Consider the following 18,277-nt stretch of genomic DNA (forward strand, 5'->3'; position numbering starts at 1 on the left):
CTTCTCAAACAAATATATGGTGCAGTTTCTTATATATGGAGTGACATTATTGTCATGTATTGTATGTTTATCTTGAGGTGGATAGGCAGTTAGTTTTCTCATATAACATTGGCTTATACGATACATAAACATGGGGGATTTATGCGATGCCATGAACTGAAAGAAGAGATGAATTGTGCTGTTTAAATGTTTGTTGGCAAGACATTACACCATTTTTTTCTGGCAGTTATTCGTTGTATAAGGACGCCATGACACTGTCTTTCCTTCCAGATAAATAGAGTGCTAAGTCTGTGGTGTGCACACTTCCTGTCCGGTTTGGTAGTTAGCTGCTATGGTGGTTGTGGAGCTATTCGTGGAGTTAATCACTTACATTTATCAGGTCATGTAGTCCTATTGTTTTCAGCGATTGAGATTAGACTTTTTGAGGCAAATATCATGTTGTGTGGTCTGCTGTGCGGGAAGGTCCAGTCATCCGTCCTTCGAAATTCAGTCCTTTGATGTTTGTGAGTATGCAAGAGGTCTGGTGATCCTCAGCCAAAAAGGAAGCTTGGCATTCCAAACCAGATAACCCTGCTCAATGAACTGCAGGCTGTGTAGCCGTTGCTGTAGTCAGGCTCCTGATGGGATTATGACAAAACAAATGCAACACTGCCTCCAAGATCTTGTGTTTGAGACCACCTTTCCAACACATGGGCAGGTCAGAGCCTAATAGACTCTTCAGATTGTTCTGCCATGTCTGTGCATCATACCAGTGCATCTTATCATCAGTCACCTCCAGTCATTACCACATCCGGTAAGATAACACGAGGGGCAAGATAGCAACCAAATTATTATTCGAATTTTAATAATAATAATAGTATAATTATCACAGAAACAATGTCTGACATTTTAGAAGACATGAGTAATAGTGAACACGACTTCAAGATGATGGTCATATGTGGCACTCTTTAGTGTTTACAGCCTCTAGTAAGCACTGCAGAATCACTGGCTGCAAGTGTGTAACTTTTCTCATTGATGAGAACTAATTTCATAGTTCTGTGCTCCAAGGATTTTTAAACAGGCACCAAAGACAACTTGGAGATTTGACAGATCCTGGAGACACTGTCATTTGGGTTTAAGGCACAGAGCTGCAAGTTAAGATTGTAGATACACAGCCTCTCCATGATGAGTACTACATGGGTGAATTGACAACAACTCATCCTTGTGTCTCCCAAGGTATGCAGGGAATTCTTTCCCACTGAAGGTGAAGCCACAGCTGCATCCATGAACTACTTAAAGCACGTATATGGTGTACATGATGAATTGCCAACATATATAATGGCCGTTGTCAGTAACAAACATAGCAGTGGTCCATTTTCTGTTGTATTGATGAGGCCTTGTAGATTTTGATCCCACATGTGACATCATAGAACAATATGGTCTTCTAAATTCCAAACAATGTAAGCCTGCAAACATTAGCAAGATGTTAATATGTGAGGATATGTGTGAGACTGATATTTGGATGTAAGAAATAGCCTATTCAATATGTTTATATAAAGATAATCATACATATGCAGCACTTTAAAAACCAACTGAACCCATGTCCTGGTACAAAAATAAAAGTTACTTCTAGCACATTTATCACTGTTAGTGTTTAATAGATCTGTAACACGTTCCTGTTTATGTGACAATCAAACTGTAGTTAATTTTCTGATGTTTTTTAAAACGTGATATCTGTTTTTTGGCTCAAACTGATTCACTGACCTGAACTTACTGGTGTGAACACCTCTGGGGCATTTTTTGTATTCATTATTTTTTCTCTGCAGGCACAAGCATCTTTAAAGGAAGCCTTGAAAATCTGTGCTACATTCCGGGGAACCTACCTTGACATAAAGGTTAAGGCAGATGAAATCAACTCCAAAAAGAACGAGGAGAACACCAACAATATGTATGAACAAATATTTTATTTATACCAAAATATGTATCAATTGAAATACATTCAGCTTGACTTGATTCTTTCGAACATTTCAGATTTTACTTCTAATACTTATTTTATTTTTTATTAGACTTGTCTTTATAAATGTGTTCAGTCCCACAAATGAACATCCAATGCCTGTTCAGTGTAGACCCTAAGAATCCCTCATAAGGAACAATTGCATCAAAGATTCTCTGCACATCAATGTGCCCACTCTCACAGAACTAGTGAAAGATGCAGGGGTACTATCCATATTACATGGGTTTACACAGAAGGCAGGCTACAAAACATTTGCCAAAATGGTGCTAGCCTGCGAAAGTCAGTAACATGCTTAGCTTACCTGTGAACAGTGCTTAATTTGTAAATAAAAACGTGCCGGTGCCCAAAGCTCTCCTTTGAAACACGCGGCTGCTGCTATAAAAAGTGCGAGCACAAAATACTGAGGCAGCCTAATCCTGAAGCCATCTCACGCCTCTTTAATCCATTTACAGCCACTCCCTGCCCCTTCAGCTCACTCTTTCTGCTTTCTCCCTTTGTGACCCTCTTTCATTTTTCTCTTCCTCCGTCTTTCGTATGTGTCTTTTAATCGCAGGAAATGCTTGAGGTAGAAAAATAAGTGCCGGCTCTCAAACATAAGTGGCGGTGCCTCCCCACCCCCAAACTAACCAATGGTGGGCACTGACAACCATTGGCTAGTTTCAAATTTGAGATCTGGATCAGCTGAAGTGTGGGTGATTGCATGCCATTGCCAAGCTGTTGTTTCTGAAAGAGGTTTGGACCAGAGGCACAGTTAGACATACATCTGGCCAGTGCCTGAAGGGAAGTGTTCATTAGTACTACCCATGTGCTGGGTCTGGAACACTTAAAAAGAATCCTATGAAAAGTCAATATGTGTCGTATTTCTCAGCTCTTTTAAAAACAAAACGTGTAGGAAAAATACTTAAAAAGCCTAATATAAAAAAGATGGAAGTAACATACGTTTATCAGCCTTCCTGTGTAATCACAGTTTTATTATTTTTTTCTTTAAATATAGGGGTATACTGAAGGAAAATGTTCCCCTATATAGTCAGCGTAGCCTAGCACTTTAGGGCTGCCTGAGGACCCCCCACAATCCAGAAAGAGGCAGAGCTGACAGTTTTACTTATAAACATAGGATCTTACATACCTGTTTCTGCTTAAATTGCTGTGATTTCACTGTGAATTGGGATAATTGTTTACAAATGTAATGAATATACACTTGGTAGTGAACAGATGTTAACCGTGAGTAATTATTTCTTCTGTACTAAGGGTTGTTAATTAATATTTGTTATGATTGAATAGAATAATAAGCTAATCTCTTCCAAAAAAAGTGGTTGAATAGCTATATAAAATAAGCCAAAAAGTCCATTTAAGTTAGAAGCATCTGTGATGCATGCAAAACAGATAGCCGAAGCACTGTGGAGACATATTTGTAATTACACTGTAACAAAGAAATCGAATCCAATTGAACTTAGACTAACAATCAATTTCCAGTGTGTCTCATCAATATATTAAGTACACTTGAAGTGCCTGAATACACAGAAGTCTGAAGCACTTAGAAGACAAACTTATAGCTGTGATGAAAAAATAAGAGTCAGATTGGCTTTGAACTGAAATTCCATGTTTCTTTTCCTTAATACCAGTTACTTAGAAATCCCCATTAAAAGAATTTGCCCAAGTCTTGATGTTTGCAAAGCAACAAGGTGTAATGCTGTTGGCAAAGGGTATCTAACCATTAAATGAAAAATAAAATTAATTGCTAACAAAAACAGACTGTATTACAGTTGGTAGTTCCCTCAGCAAATCCTATGGTTTCGAGAGAGATCCTTAGGTGTCAGTGTGGGCCTATTCATAATTTAAACCCTGTATCATGTCTAATAGACACCCCTGAGTACGTTACATTGCTGCCGACCTGTTCTACACAACATGGCCTTAGACCTTTCATCGCCTGCCTCTATGACGTGGAATACGTGCCCTAAGTGTTTAAGGGTAACTTCTCCTCTGCCTATACCTAGGAAACTGATAAGATACACCAACCTTGCAATTCAGATTCAATAGGAGCAATGAGAGCTTTCGCACTTTTTCCAAACCACAACCGAGCTTACACTAACATGAATGTTAGATCTGGGAAAAGAGGGATGGAAATTCAATGCCGTTGTACTTGTTCATTAACAATACTTTTATTGATTATGTTGCACAGCACTCTGGAAGTGTAAGGGGTGGTTTGCCTTTGAACGATAACTAAAAAATACTACCCTACCTGATTATAAAACCTTTTTTTACCAGGAGGAGTTCGATGCACCAACGAAATCCATCAGTAATGATTAGCAATGTACAATCAACTGGCACAGTGCTTGCATTGTCCCAGTTATCTTCCTTCCTGGGGTTCTGAGTTTAACCTGACCTGTCATTTGACCTTCTTCAATCAGAACCCTGTTTGACACATACTATGTGAATAATCTCATTCAGAACATCTTTGCATGGACAGTGACTTTGGGAGGGTCTCATTTTGATCATGTTCTTTATGTTTTTTAATAGCGCCAAGAAACCCACTGATTCCTTATGGAATGTGAAAATGTACGGACCCTTGGCTGCAAAATTTACATGGCGTGAATGGCCCCCCAATAAAAAGAAACGAGGGAAAGAGAAGGACAATGAAGACGAATGGTTAGATTCTCCTTGGCCACCACACAGTGCAAAGTGCTTCCAGAATATGAACATGTTCATGGAAAGGTAGGTAGATCGATATATTTACCTTTAGCTTTATTGCTAGGGACATTTAAACACATGTAACTTATAGTAGCAGTATTGTCCGTGCACATTGGAGCATAGACACCAAGCAAGAATTTAATTGCTCTCTGTTCCATGCTATGATATGGATTCATTTGTCATAACATATTTTTAATTTGAAATGAAGATGTAAAATGGTTATGTATGTACAGTACTTATTTGGTACCCATTGAACATTTCTCCTATTTTTTATAATGAAAGTGTTGCCTGTTCCCATTGTCTGTTCTCAAGATCCATAAATCCTTCAAATGGCCATTAGCTAAACTGCATAGAAGTGTTTTTCTCCAAGTTGACTGTAGGCTTCAAATAGCACATCTAGGTTTAAGCGGTTTTCTCCAAATTGACCACAAGCTTCATTAAATACATCTAGAATTGAAACAAGCATTGGTGGAGCTGATAAATCTTACCTTGACAATGTGATGCAATGGTTAATTATTTTTTTAGAACAGGTACAGCAACCCTTCTTTTTTTTAATGCACACCACAGGAAAATATGATTGTTATTGGTGTAAAAAAAAAAAGTACTATTGGGTTTGAACAACTGTTACAAAATGACATAGTTTAAATACTCAAGGTTGACTTACAAAATAAAAAAGGATAAAAAATTCAAATAAAAGACATTGTGAGGGTAAACTATTGGCCTACCACCAGTCATTTGTTTGTAGGCAGATTTGCACACTAGCAGGCAAAATGCCGTCACTCAGAGTGCAGGCGGACCTCTGGCCGAAGAGGGCTGATCCGTTGTGCTATGATGTGGGAGGAAGCAAAATATGAATGACAGTTAAACAGACCAATGGATGAAGACCAAAAACCCCTTCAAATATTTACATTGAACAATAGTTAGGACATTGCTGTCTGCCATTAACTGTTCAAGAAATACTTTGTTGACTCCATTGCCTTGTGGCTATGTTTGCGTTATATAAACAACACATACCTACATACATACATACATCTACCCTTGGAAACACAAAACAGACAAAATACATTTTCCAGTTTTGTTTTTGCTTGATTGTTGTAATGTTTTTATATAGTATATTTTGGTTGAGGTATGTAACAAAAGCCTCATAAAAGGAACCCTGCCTTTAGAACATGTTAGGGCTGTCTTGGGGTGATGACAAATAATAGTAATGAAGGGTTAGGCTTTGCCAAGGGTTGAAATGGCAAAGTCGAGTTAGCAGTTTAAAAAACACTCAATCAGTCTGCAGTAGCAGACTGGGAGTCATGCTTTACTTTGTCACACTCATAGGGGCACAATCAATGCATATGTCCATGAGGAACACTTAACTTACAAGCCCTAGGTACCCCCTCCACCAAACAATTTTTCAGTGAACTGAAACATTAACGATCACTGGTTGCGAGGCTGCAGAGTTTTTTTAAATATCTTATTCATCTTTTAATCCAATTAACTGCCAAATGTGTTATTTTTCTTCAGAAAAAATAAATCCTGAAGGATGCTTTGTGCACAATTTCAAATCAAACATGTTTAATTGTAAAGTAGACTTTCAACCCAAAGTGTCTCTTGCTGCCATATAACATGTTTACGGCTCCCAAGCACAATTGAACTCATTTGATGGATTTTGTAAGGATGACGCCTGAGCTTGTCTGCTGGGAACTGAAACTATGACCCTGGGGGCAAGCAGATATCACTGCAGCGGATGCACTAGTCCAATGGGCCAGCAGACCAGTCGCGCAGAGAGATTTCAGTGTAAATGACATTAGTACTGGTAATTGGGACAGAGTTTATGAATGTTTATGGTACTTTATGCACAGTTTTAAATTATCTGCAGAATTTCGCATTAATTGACTTTGTAAAATAGGTACTAGTCTCAAATTCTTGTGCTTTCCCCCAAAAAATATTTAACAGCATGTCAATAATTACGGAGGTAATTTAGAACCAGAGTTAATAACAGGTTCAAAAATACTCTGGTGCAATAAATCTTGTGCTGAGTAGTGGGTGTGTTTTCTACCCCATAATGACCTGAGTGGTTGGTTATGGGGAATTGACAAAAACATTTTTGCACCATTTTTCTTATGTTATTACCCCATATGCAATTTTTTGCATGGACATTTAACACTAAATACATGATGGTAGTAATTTCATCTGAGAAAAACTGAGCAAGTGCAGTTTGCCCTTCAATACCTAATCCGTTCAATTGTCAACAAGCTTTGGCGAGACACAGGCTGGTGCCATTCCTCCATGCATATGAAATTGGAAGCAGAAAATGGCTGAGGCCATTTCACCCACAACATAGTGTTGTGTTGTCTCCATCTATGATATGCTATGGCTCTGTAAGTATGGATTGTATTAGTACTGGGAATAGACATTTGTTAAACAGTTATTTGCACCCATTTAGCACTTACTCATCCTGCTACTGGATAAAGTGTCTTACAAACTGTATTTTTATGTTGCACATTGTTCATCAGGTGCAATGATGTTCTTGATCTCTTGGAGACCATGAAACACTTTCAGGTTTTGGAGACAGTAGTGAAGATCGGGGGTGCAGGGAGCCCCAGCTTGGATGCAAGAGTGGAGGAAATTTGGGACACATACAGTAGAACGAAAGAGACTTTCATCAGCCAGGCGTCAGACATCTTCATCATCGACAGAAACAATCCTTTTGAGAAAGCCTTTTTTGACTTCAGAATAGTAATCAAAGTAAGTGTTCATCTTCATGCTTGATACTGTTTCACACATTAAGCTCACTGGGGCCGATTCATAAAGGCACTTGGAGTATATAAAGTGGTACTTCTGTAGTACTAATGCATGCTTTTGAGAATTTTCTATAAAACATCTATAATGGAAATAAAATGGGAATGTTCCAGGTATATTCAGATGTAATTAGTGCAAATGCAAAGAACTGTGCATTCTTTGAAATGTTACTACTAGGTAGATGGACATTTTGGGCCGATTCACAAAGGTCTACAAGAGTACGTAAAAGAAAACTCCTATAGTATTACTTCCCACAATTATAAATGTTTTTGTGTTTCACCCAGATTTTCATTATTTTTCACTTTGAGCAGTGCTTGTAACAGTGCAGTTAGTATCAGCTTAGCGCAAACTTTCCAGTGCATCACCCTCATGATTGCACCCATTCTTTCTTCCTTTGGTGTTCAATTTATAATTTGTTATTGTGTGAAAAACAATAAAAAAGGGGAAATATCGTGTTATGAAATTTCTTAAAAACAATGTACAGAAAAATAAACTAATCAAGTGATGTTGAAAAAGAAAATAACCAGGTGTGTTGGAACACAAAAGACACTTACAAGCAGTGAATGTGTATCATTTTCAAAAACATGTTTATAGAGATATGTGCATAATGAATTGTACACCACACTCAAATTGTAGGGGACAACCATCACTTAAGAGTATGAAAAACAATTCATTGTTTTTAAACTGTGCCACCTATTACATTGGATCAGTGTGATCCTATGATTTCCAATGGTGGTCCATTAAGAAGTGGAATAGGACATCTAAATGAAATATATTTACAAATAGTGTATTCAGATCTGAGCGATATACATAGTCAGTGGTTATCCAAAAAATCTGTCAAGTGTTGTCCGTCCACAAATTAATACTGCACAAATCTGATTTATATGTTTAAGGAAATCAATAGTGAGTGCATGTAACTTAGCACAAGTGGCACACCTGATTTAAGAAGAAATTTATTTAGCAGAGATATTGTTACAGTATATTATTTGTGTTGCTGTTTTCGTATATTCATCCATTACCTTGAGCAAAGTGTTGCAGTGCCTCTGTTAATGTGCACTTGATTAAATGAATGAATAACTATAGAACTCATATAGTGTGGTACAGATTTTAGAAAGGAGTGCCCTAGCCCTTCTGTATAAATGCAAAGCATGCACCCTACTTAGTGATATTATGATATGAGTGCCCAAAAATTCAGATTTCTTCCACAAGCAAATTAAGCATCTGGAAGCATCTGAGAGCAGGGGTATCGTTATTAAATGTGCAATATGAATAACTTGGGCAGTATTTGAAAACTGTTTTTGGTAGTGCAATATTACAATATTACCCAAGGCAAGCGGTGAATACTGTCACTGGTCAAATAGGATGCCTTGGCTACTGTCTGCGGTAAATGTACTACCTAGAATAATTGAATTGATGCTGCTCTGCTGAAAATACTCAGAGGGTATTGTAATTACCTAGAGAGTAACATTCTAATATGATGGTAATTGGTTCTAACTGCAAGTTCAGCTTCACATCATGGCAAACACAATAATGAGCTATTGAAACTTGAAACATAAGGTAAGTGTTGTCACCAAATTTGGTAATGACGGAATAATGATTTGTACTTCACGGCCCATTCTATGCAGCTCCAATACTTTCTGTTGCGTTTAGGTCTGGCTTGATAGGTCTCTCTATTTCTGACAATTCAATATATATTGAGTGGGTTTTGGCTCCACCCAGAGAATTGCTACTTTCTCACCAGATGCTACTGTCTGTTTGTTGCATCATTCCACCTCGTATGAACTGCTTCTCTTGCTCTGCACGTTGGACTATATTACATCTCAGAGTTACACTGAATCATTGTGCATTGTATTTTTACATTTTTGTATCTTACAAATGCATTGTGTACAGAAAGCAATCTTATTTTAACTGCTGCAGGCTTCTAAAGTGTTGAGTGAGGACTCAAAATAGTAGCCAGAGCTACTGGCGTTGCCAGTGCTTGTTTACTGCTGGCAGTACATTTTGCCTTTAAACATTTTGTTCAGCTGCTGGACTGATTCTGGTTGCACAATCCTACACATACCACTGGCAGTATTGCACTATAGTGTGGGTTTATACCGTCTTTGGTAATGCTCTGAATGAAACACCAATTATTATAATTAATTATAGATACATGTACAGTGTCAATAAATACAATGGGATCTTGTTACTTATGAGTCATTTTACATTGTACATACAAGGGATTTGGCTAATTCAATTTGACAGCAATTTCTAAAGTAGATGTGATAACAGCTATTTCTCTGCTGGAAGTCACAGTTGGGCGCTGGAGCTACACTTCTATGTGAAGAGCTGACAAGGCAGATTACTACACAGATTGCTGGAGAGGCTGGGATTTTGGACAGGCATGGGTGGAGATGAAGGGGAGACGGGACAGACACTCTGAAATGCTAGGTGGGGCATGAAGCAGAAATGTAATTTGCCATGATAGGAGACATGCTTTTGGATAAGTGTCAATGGACAGTAAACCGAAACTGCTATAATGACCAAATGATCATTGTGCAACAAATGTTGGGAGGAAGAGAAAATAAGGGTCACATGATTGTAGAGGAAGGAGAAGTTAGATACAAGAATAGAAGGACATGGATACTGAATCCATGGATTGAATTGATGGGAAGAGGAATATGGATATACTGGGATGGCATGGAGGGGGATTTTGGTACATGGATGAGGAAACTGAATGAAGTCAACATGACAAAAGCAGGGGGCAAAGCTCTACAGAAGCAGGAGGATTAGACTGAGAAAATTGTTCCTCAGTCACCCAAGTGGGATCTCCACATCAATGAAAGGGATGTTCTGGTGTTCCTTTGAGTTGCCCTCTGTTCATTCCTCCTCCTATATAGCCCACCCAGCGACATAGCTCCTATTTTCACCACCTCACCCTTACTACTTACAGAAGCAGTTGCATTATCTTCCAGGGGGCTAGTTCTTCTCACCTATTCTATGAAGGTAATTACAGTCACTAAATTGGGCTGCTGCAAACTAATTTTATCCAGCTTACTCTCACAAGGCACAAAGTACACTTGGTAAACGTTACTTATTTACTATGATTCTCAAAAATCTAATTTCTTTTTTAAATGTAGGATTGCAATGAGGAAAAATTAATCTTCAATGGCATTTCTAGTATTTTAACTGCCTCAATTAGCTTTTGGCAACTGTTTACATTCTCTTTTAGAAAATGTAGTAAGTCCCACTTTTATACATAAATAACTAGCCCTTGGGTTTACACCACACACACAGGGGTGACAAAGCTAAAGCATAAAGTGGGTTTCTTACACGGAAAATTAGTTTTCCTTGCCATGTGTCACTGAAGTTGTTTTAAAATGTAGCCAATCATATTACAATGGTGTCCTTTGGAGCCATAAACTTTATCCATGTATCTGTGGCTTGTGTAAATACACGCTGTAGCCCATGTATGTCATTTAACTTTCATGCCACTAGTCAGACTCCTTTCCTTTGCAAGATTTACCTGATTTTACTGGAAAGTTAAATGATAGAAGTGGGTGAAACCAATTCTATAGAACATGTTGGGGCATAGCACAGCCACTTTGACTCTGAATCACAGTCCATAGGTTATAACACTAGCATAAAGATAGGTTCATAAAAGGCAAAAATACAGGGTAAGTGCAGAAAAAGGTGAATTACTGCACAGCTAGTTATCAGCAAAAACAGGAATATACAGAACAAATAATTTTGGTACTTAAATCATGGTCTGTCTCCTGGGCTCTTTTCACAAGTGCTGAACAGATAAGTTCCCTCCATTGTAACAAATGCTCATCCTACCAAAATATCCTTGTCTCCCCTAAATCCCTGTACTCACTCATGGGTGTGCTAATTTAGGATACTTGGTCCCTTCCACAGGAACCTCATCTTTTCTCTCACCACTGTTAAAGGATATCTTTGATATCCAAAAAGATATTAGATAAAGGGTTGCTGCAGGATCAGGCCACTGTTAAACCTCAGTAGAATATGAGTCATCGGGGCCACCTGAAACAAATAAGAACATTTAGGAGTCAGAATTCAGAAACAAGGACTCCAGAGAGTCTGCAGCAAAATTAGAAAACCGTGATTGTTTATAAAAAATTAATAAGGCATTGCAAAGGCAAAAAATAAGCCTTTTGTAGACAAATTTTCAGAGAGAAATTGCCATCAAATGCTGCAGGAATGTCTGACACTAAATCAGCCTCGAAGAAAAATCTCAAAATATTTAAAATTCTAGAATGTGAGACAAACCAGCAAGGTTAACCTCTGAGGATTGGGTAATGCAGTACCTGGCTCACCTCTAAAAACAGCAGCTTTTATAATAAATGCACAGAAAAAAACCACACGCTGAGCAACATCAACTTAGTACCATCTAATCGAAATACAGAGTAATGTATCATTACATAACACCATTCTCTAAATAAACAAAATATGAAATACATTTTGGACGTCGGAGCTTTGTATGTGACAGAACGAAGGCCCAGATTTATACTTTGATGCAAACCTGCGTTAGCACAGGCTTGCGTCAAAAAGTATAGCGCTGGCTAGCGTCATTCCAGAGTGCCAGCCGGGCGCCATATTTGAGGAATGGCACAAACCAGCGCTAAGGCCTGGTTAGTGTCAAAATACATGACACTAACCGGGTGGGGGAGGCTTCGGGGAAACTGGAGGTTGTGTGTGAAAGAATGACGCTAGTCAGGTTAGAGTCAAAATAATGACTCTCACCTGACTAGCGCCATTGTTAGACTCACAACCCCCAAGGACATGACTCCTGTCTAAGTAAATGTAGGAGTCATGCCCCCCAGCCCAATAGCCATGCCAGGGGACTTAAGTACCCTGGGCATGGCCATTGGGCACAATGCCAAGTAGGGGGGCCCAAATTAGGCCCCCCCATGGCACTTTAAAAAAAAAGGTAAATACATACCTCTTTTTTACCTGGGATGGGGTGCCCCCATCCTCTGGTGTCCTCCTGGTGTGGGTGGGGGTGTTCCTTGGGCTTGGGTGGGTAGCTGTGAGCTCTTTCCATGGTCACTTACCATGGAAATGGGCCCACAGGTCCCCTAAAGCCTGCCCTGACCCAGGCGTTAAATCATGGTGCAAAGCAAGTTTTGCACCATTATTTAACCCCTCCTCTCCCCGTGCGTGATTTGAGCACGGGGGATAAATATGGCGCTAAGGCCATAGAGTCATTTTTTGCATGGGAATGCCTACCTTGCAGCTCATTAACGCAAGGTAGGTTTCCACGTCCTAAAAATTACTTTAACTCCAAAACATTGTCTCTAGATGGGTCTAGCGCCAAAGTATAAATATTGAGTTCGTTTTGCACCAAATTCGCATTTTAAAAAAATGACGCAAATTCTGTGCAAAACAAGTATAAATATGCCCCCAAGTTTGTTACATGAAAATACAATGGCAAACTGTTTAGTGAATCAATTTCAATTACATGCCCCTAGAAATGGAAAAGGCTTTGAATGTAGCAGCCTAAAGGAAAGCTGAGTTTACTGTGTACCTGATTTTACTACAAAGAGCAGAAAGTGATTCAATTGTGCACATTTTGAATGGGTTTGAAAAGATAGAGAGGAAAGACACAGTCTTGTGCAGGAAATACATGATGGAACTAGGCCTACTGTGGCTAACTTCCGAAAATCACATTTCTACAATGAACGACCTACTTTAAACATATGTAAATATTAATTAACTAAAATAAACGTTCTCACTACTTTCATGCGCAACTTTATGTTCCGCCTGCTAACGTTGGAAGGTTGTTTTAAATAGCCCTTGTCCTGATACTTGTTTGCTCCTATATCTCCATAATGTCCCCTGATATAAACGTTATGTATATTTTTCAGTAGTCTGCCAAGTCTGTTTGTTTACATATCTCAATTTTGTCTAATCTGTTTACTGTTCAGTTCTTCTACTTGCCACGCCCATCACCCAAAAAAACTACCACCCAAACTGTTTATTCTTTATGTATTCTAATTATGAATGTAAGGGAAGCATTTCTTGGTGAAATGCTGACTACTTTTTTCAATAAATAAAAAACACTTTAGACCACTTACAACTGGTGCAGAGCAGGTACATTGAACAGTGGTAAAGAGGGGATGTTCACAGCAACAAGACTATATAGTGTCCCAATCCTAGAGCCAGATGTAATAACTATAACAGGAGTAAGTGTGAGGACAAACACTGGAAAGGAGAAGGGTGCATCACCATTTGGCCGGGGAGGTAAGTTTCCAGGTCGCTGCTGAATTATAGAAAGCATGGGATGACTCAAATGTTTCCCGTGCTCTGGTTCTACAATCTAATGGAAAGGCCAGAGAAGGCCTGCTTCAAGGTTGTGTTTCGGCATAGTTGGGATTTCTAATAGAGGGCGGTATTATAGTAAGTAGTGTGTGCTTTGAGTAGGAGGGCACACCTGCAGTGAAAACCCTAATAAGTTACAGGTCACTTTAATGTTACTGTGTGCCTCAAAAGGTAGGCAGTGAAGCTCTTTGAGGATAGGGGTTATGTGGCCTGGAGCATTGGTGTTTGCGACCAAACTCACTGCCATATGTAGGATAGTGTTGAGAGATAATGTAGAAAATGTGGGAAGACCCTGCAAGAGAAGCATTGCCTTTGTTGAGATGTGTGAGCATTAAGACCTGCACTGCTGTCCAGGAGTCTGTGGGGTGGGATGGATAGTTTGAGTTTCGTCCGAAGGAGGAACTTTTCTATATTTAGCTGTGTTTAGTTACATTTAGGTTGTGGTTGATGATGTGCCCCAGAGATGGGGAGATGTCAAGAAGATTTACAATGCCTAGCCATGGAGTTATTTTCAGTGTATTTAACTAAGTGTGCTGTTAAATAAATTGTTTGGTCTCACTTTTTAAATACATTTTGTGATGGAAAAATTATTCAGAACTCCTGCAGAGGTTGGACTCAACTGCTTACACCCTTTTGCTCATCGAAAACATTTCGGTGAGCTGCTTCTAACTCCCAGTCTCACATACGTGCCAGTTGACATCCGATCATGGGAAAATGATCATACAGAGATATGCAGTCTCAGAATAGTGTGCATGATAAAGGAACAGAGTAATAATGATCAATTAAATTGTTGATTACAAATATGTCAGGCTATGGCCGTTATTATTCATTTGCCCTTAGTACCGCTTTGGCGGGAACCTAAGCTTCCTTTGAAATAGTATTAGACGACGAGTAATACTATCACTTGCAATACGAATGCATTGGTTGTGGCCAAAGTGTTCAGGTCAACCATGGAGGGATTTTGTGTAAGCCACCTCTTTTCCAACACCAGGGGCTGCATAGAAGATCCTGTGATGAAAGCAGTTTCATCTTTGAGGTTTTTCAACATGATTTTCAATAAACCTGAACAAGCACTATGTGTTCACCTTTCGTCACTGCAGGACTTGGAGCATCAGTTGGCGGGGATCCTGAGGGTCAGCTTCCAGCAGTGTCATACCATTGGAGCTCAGCTGCGACTACTGGAGGTATTTGAAGGCATCAGTAGAAGAGAGTTAATTAAGGTAAGGTGACATTGCTTCTTTGGGACTTTAAACAAGCTGTTGGAGGTTGTCTGGGGAAACAGAGCCACAAGATCTTTGTTCTCAACGCTTCTGTGTTCTGCTGACAATTTCTACAGTTGTGACTCTGACCAGATGTAACCAACTTGAGCAGAACTGTGTTTTGCACTGTGAGGTCAAATTACTAGGATCTTTGAAAATTAATTGCAACAATTGTTCTTTTCTGTGTTCCATTTGGCGTGGGAGAACCTCTTTTCCCCACACCGTCCCCACCCTCCCTTTAAATACCCTTCTCACCCGCCCCATCCACATTATATTAACCTGACACTTGCTGTCTCTTCTGTTTTATTTTTCCCTTAACCCGTCCCCTGTCTCTGGGTTTACAGTACCTTTTTATGTTAACAGTGTTTGCAAAAATCCTTCCCCTCCCTTCTCCTCTCCCCTTTCCTGCTGACATTTCCATTTCCTGTTTACCTCTTTTATTTTCTGTTATTCCTCCGTGTGTTCTAAAACCCTACTGATAAGATCAGTCTTCATCCTTTCTAGCCACACTTTATAAAGTTTGAACAATACTAAATATATCATTTGGTCAGGGACCTCTGGATTCCTAACTTTTTTTTTTTTTAAACTAGATATTCCTGGGAGAGTTCCTTTTTTAGGTTGGACTTCACGGCACAGCTGGTAGCATGAAGTGTTGTTCTCAATTCTGTAAAATGTACTTAGAGTGGGCTTTGGCTTCACCCAGAGGAACATTCCTCATGCATATGGCTGTTAGGCATATCACTCCGCCTTCCAGTGATGCCTCCATTGGAATGCATGAAGCACTATTAATCTTCTTGATGGTTGTCACATTCAATTCTTTATCTCCTACGTGCATTTGTTACAGAAAGCAATATGTTTTGTTGCTTTTTACAGCATACTGGCAAAAGTAGCAGGACTGTCTTAAATCTCATAGAAGCATTTTTGCATGCAATGCATGTAAAGCTCATTTGTGAACGCCTTTGTTTACATGGTTTGGCACATGAAAGGTAGGCCTGTTGCTTTTGCTAATGCTTGTTCTGAAAGTGGCTGTTCGCGCACTTGTGGGATTTGAAGCGGATGAAAGTTTTTTGGTGTTAGCAGGGTAATTGACTAAGAAAGATAAAGACAAAGAACTTGGGTTGTTGTTCATGTTAGATATTGCCTTTAAATCACGGTTATTTTACCAACTACACACTGCGCTATATACTCTATTTTTGAAGTAGACGATGTTGGCTCTGTAACTTAAAAATTGATTTTACATCAACTTGCAGTAGTTAACATTCATTGAATTAACGTGTAAATTGATGGAACTGAATGATGTTCACTTTTGGCATTTTCACTTCGGGAGAACGTTTATCAACTGAAATTGTGTATTATTTCGAGGAACCTTTTAAAATATGATTTATTCGAACCCTGCCATGTAGACTTAATGAGTCATAAAACAAAGGTGCATGCTATTACCAGAATTTAGTGTATGTTATTAACAGGGTGCGTATCCTCAAGCTTTTCATGTAAAAGTCATTGAGCTCTTTGGCACAATTTGTCTTCCATAAAATGTAACCTATAATTTATTTTCCATTTCTTTTCTGACATGGTGGATTTGTAAATTGCTCAACAGCCTGCATTTTGTGTTTCCCGATACCCTTGTGTTCTAATGTTAATCAGAAGCTAGATGGATGCTAGTGAACAGTAGGCTCCAGTACGGAGATATTGATTGCACCCCAGTAGAGTCCTGGTAGGAGTACAGGGGCTAGGGAGGGCCTCAGTCTTTGCACACAACATAGCGTCCCGTTGATAGTGGCTTTCGGAGCCTTTTGTTAGGAACCTGACTGATCCTTTGTGACTGGGTTTGCATGTGTCACAGAGTAAGAGCCGCCTTCTAGAATCTTGAGAGGAGAGATCAGATTAAAGCAAAACTCAGCTAGACCACAGGAAACTGTTCCAGGAAAAGATCCTTGTCTGAAGAGACCTTTCGTCTAGGATGCTACCCATGCCCCTTGATGACCAGAATGAAAACCCCTTCAGAAGGCTTTCTGGAGAGGTTGACCCAATTGGAGCTTGGCGCAATGAAGCTTCCTTGGTAAGGTGCAGCCTGTGAAGACTGACTTTGAGGTGCTTTGTAGTGCCGACCACAACTGAAGAGGGGAAAAAGTGAACAAAAACCTTTAGGTAAGGCTTCTTTTCTAGAATAATGATGGGGCTACTCTTGAAGGAGGATTAGGGCCAGCAACTGGATATTGGAGTGTTTATTTATTTGGGTTTTGTGTTTGCTCTTCGCAAAGCTTCCCTTGTCTTTGCTGGTGCTTACTTTATGATTTTCCAAGTGCAGTTCATAGTGTGCTTGATTGCATGTTTCTGAGTCTTGCTAGTGCCTTGCCTTCCAAAGTTTTAGGAGAGATTAGGGAATAGATTAATTTTTCTGTTCTGTCTCTATATACCTCCAGTAGTTTTGTTTGTAGTACAGAAATCTTGATTTAGGTGGCTCAGTATCATCTTCCCAGATGATCGTTTGTCATCGTGGATTGAAATCCTACACTCTTAAAAATGAACATGGTGGAAACCCCCAGTCTCCCTGTGAGTCCGGAGCTGTTCTATAGAGTAAACAAAGAGTATAGTTATCTGGAATATAGTGTATATTGTCTTCTTTTGCTTTAGGTTACTATCTTAGGATATGTGACAATGTCTGTGTAAATATGTTTGGTGTGTAGGTCTTTGATCACTCACTCTCTCTTGTGGATATCCATTGTGTTGTAATGATCTTGCAAATATATCCAAAAAACAAGATGGAGGCACTTTGGACCAGATGCAGAAAGCTCTTATTTGGTCCCAACCCCTGTGATTCGCAAAATTACAAGGTTTGTGACTGCTTTTTTTTTTAAAGCAGCACCCGCTTCTTTAAGGATCAGGGATGCTTTTAAAAGAATATTTCTCATTTAGAAATGCAAACACAGTAAGCGTGGTGTTCCCTTCTGGCCACCACCCATATGTTTGTAGCCAATCACAGGGAATCGCAAATAGCAAACTGTCTAAAGAAAATGTATTAGGCAGGTCTTTCTGGTACCGCCTGCGCCTGGAGATTTTGTGATGTGAACTATTAGTACATCTTCCACATCACAAAATTAAAAACTGGACGATGGATCATTTAGCTCCCCTGCCAAAACAAACAGCATAGACGAGGACATATGCTTGGCTGCAGTTGCAGTCAACACATCAGGTGATTTTATTGAATGATTGTTCTAGTGTTTCT

General features: G+C 39.3%; 1 protein-coding gene across 1 annotated transcript in view; it reads left to right on the top strand.

The window, feature by feature from the left end:
* LOC138286353 (uncharacterized) overlaps positions 1 to 18,277 on the top strand; it is a 1,286,679-nt gene that overhangs the window by 57,639 nt on the left and 1,210,763 nt on the right. Inside the window, exons 9-12 of the mRNA XM_069226509.1 lie at positions 1,806 to 1,927; positions 4,511 to 4,705; positions 7,186 to 7,417; positions 14,893 to 15,012. Coding sequence (XP_069082610.1) covers positions 1,806 to 1,927; positions 4,511 to 4,705; positions 7,186 to 7,417; positions 14,893 to 15,012 — 669 coding nt within the window. The remainder of the gene's footprint in view (positions 1 to 1,805; positions 1,928 to 4,510; positions 4,706 to 7,185; positions 7,418 to 14,892; positions 15,013 to 18,277) is intronic.

Source organism: Pleurodeles waltl, chromosome 3_2, assembly GCF_031143425.1.
Source record: "Pleurodeles waltl isolate 20211129_DDA chromosome 3_2, aPleWal1.hap1.20221129, whole genome shotgun sequence".
Classification (NCBI taxonomy): domain Eukaryota; kingdom Metazoa; phylum Chordata; class Amphibia; order Caudata; family Salamandridae; genus Pleurodeles; species Pleurodeles waltl.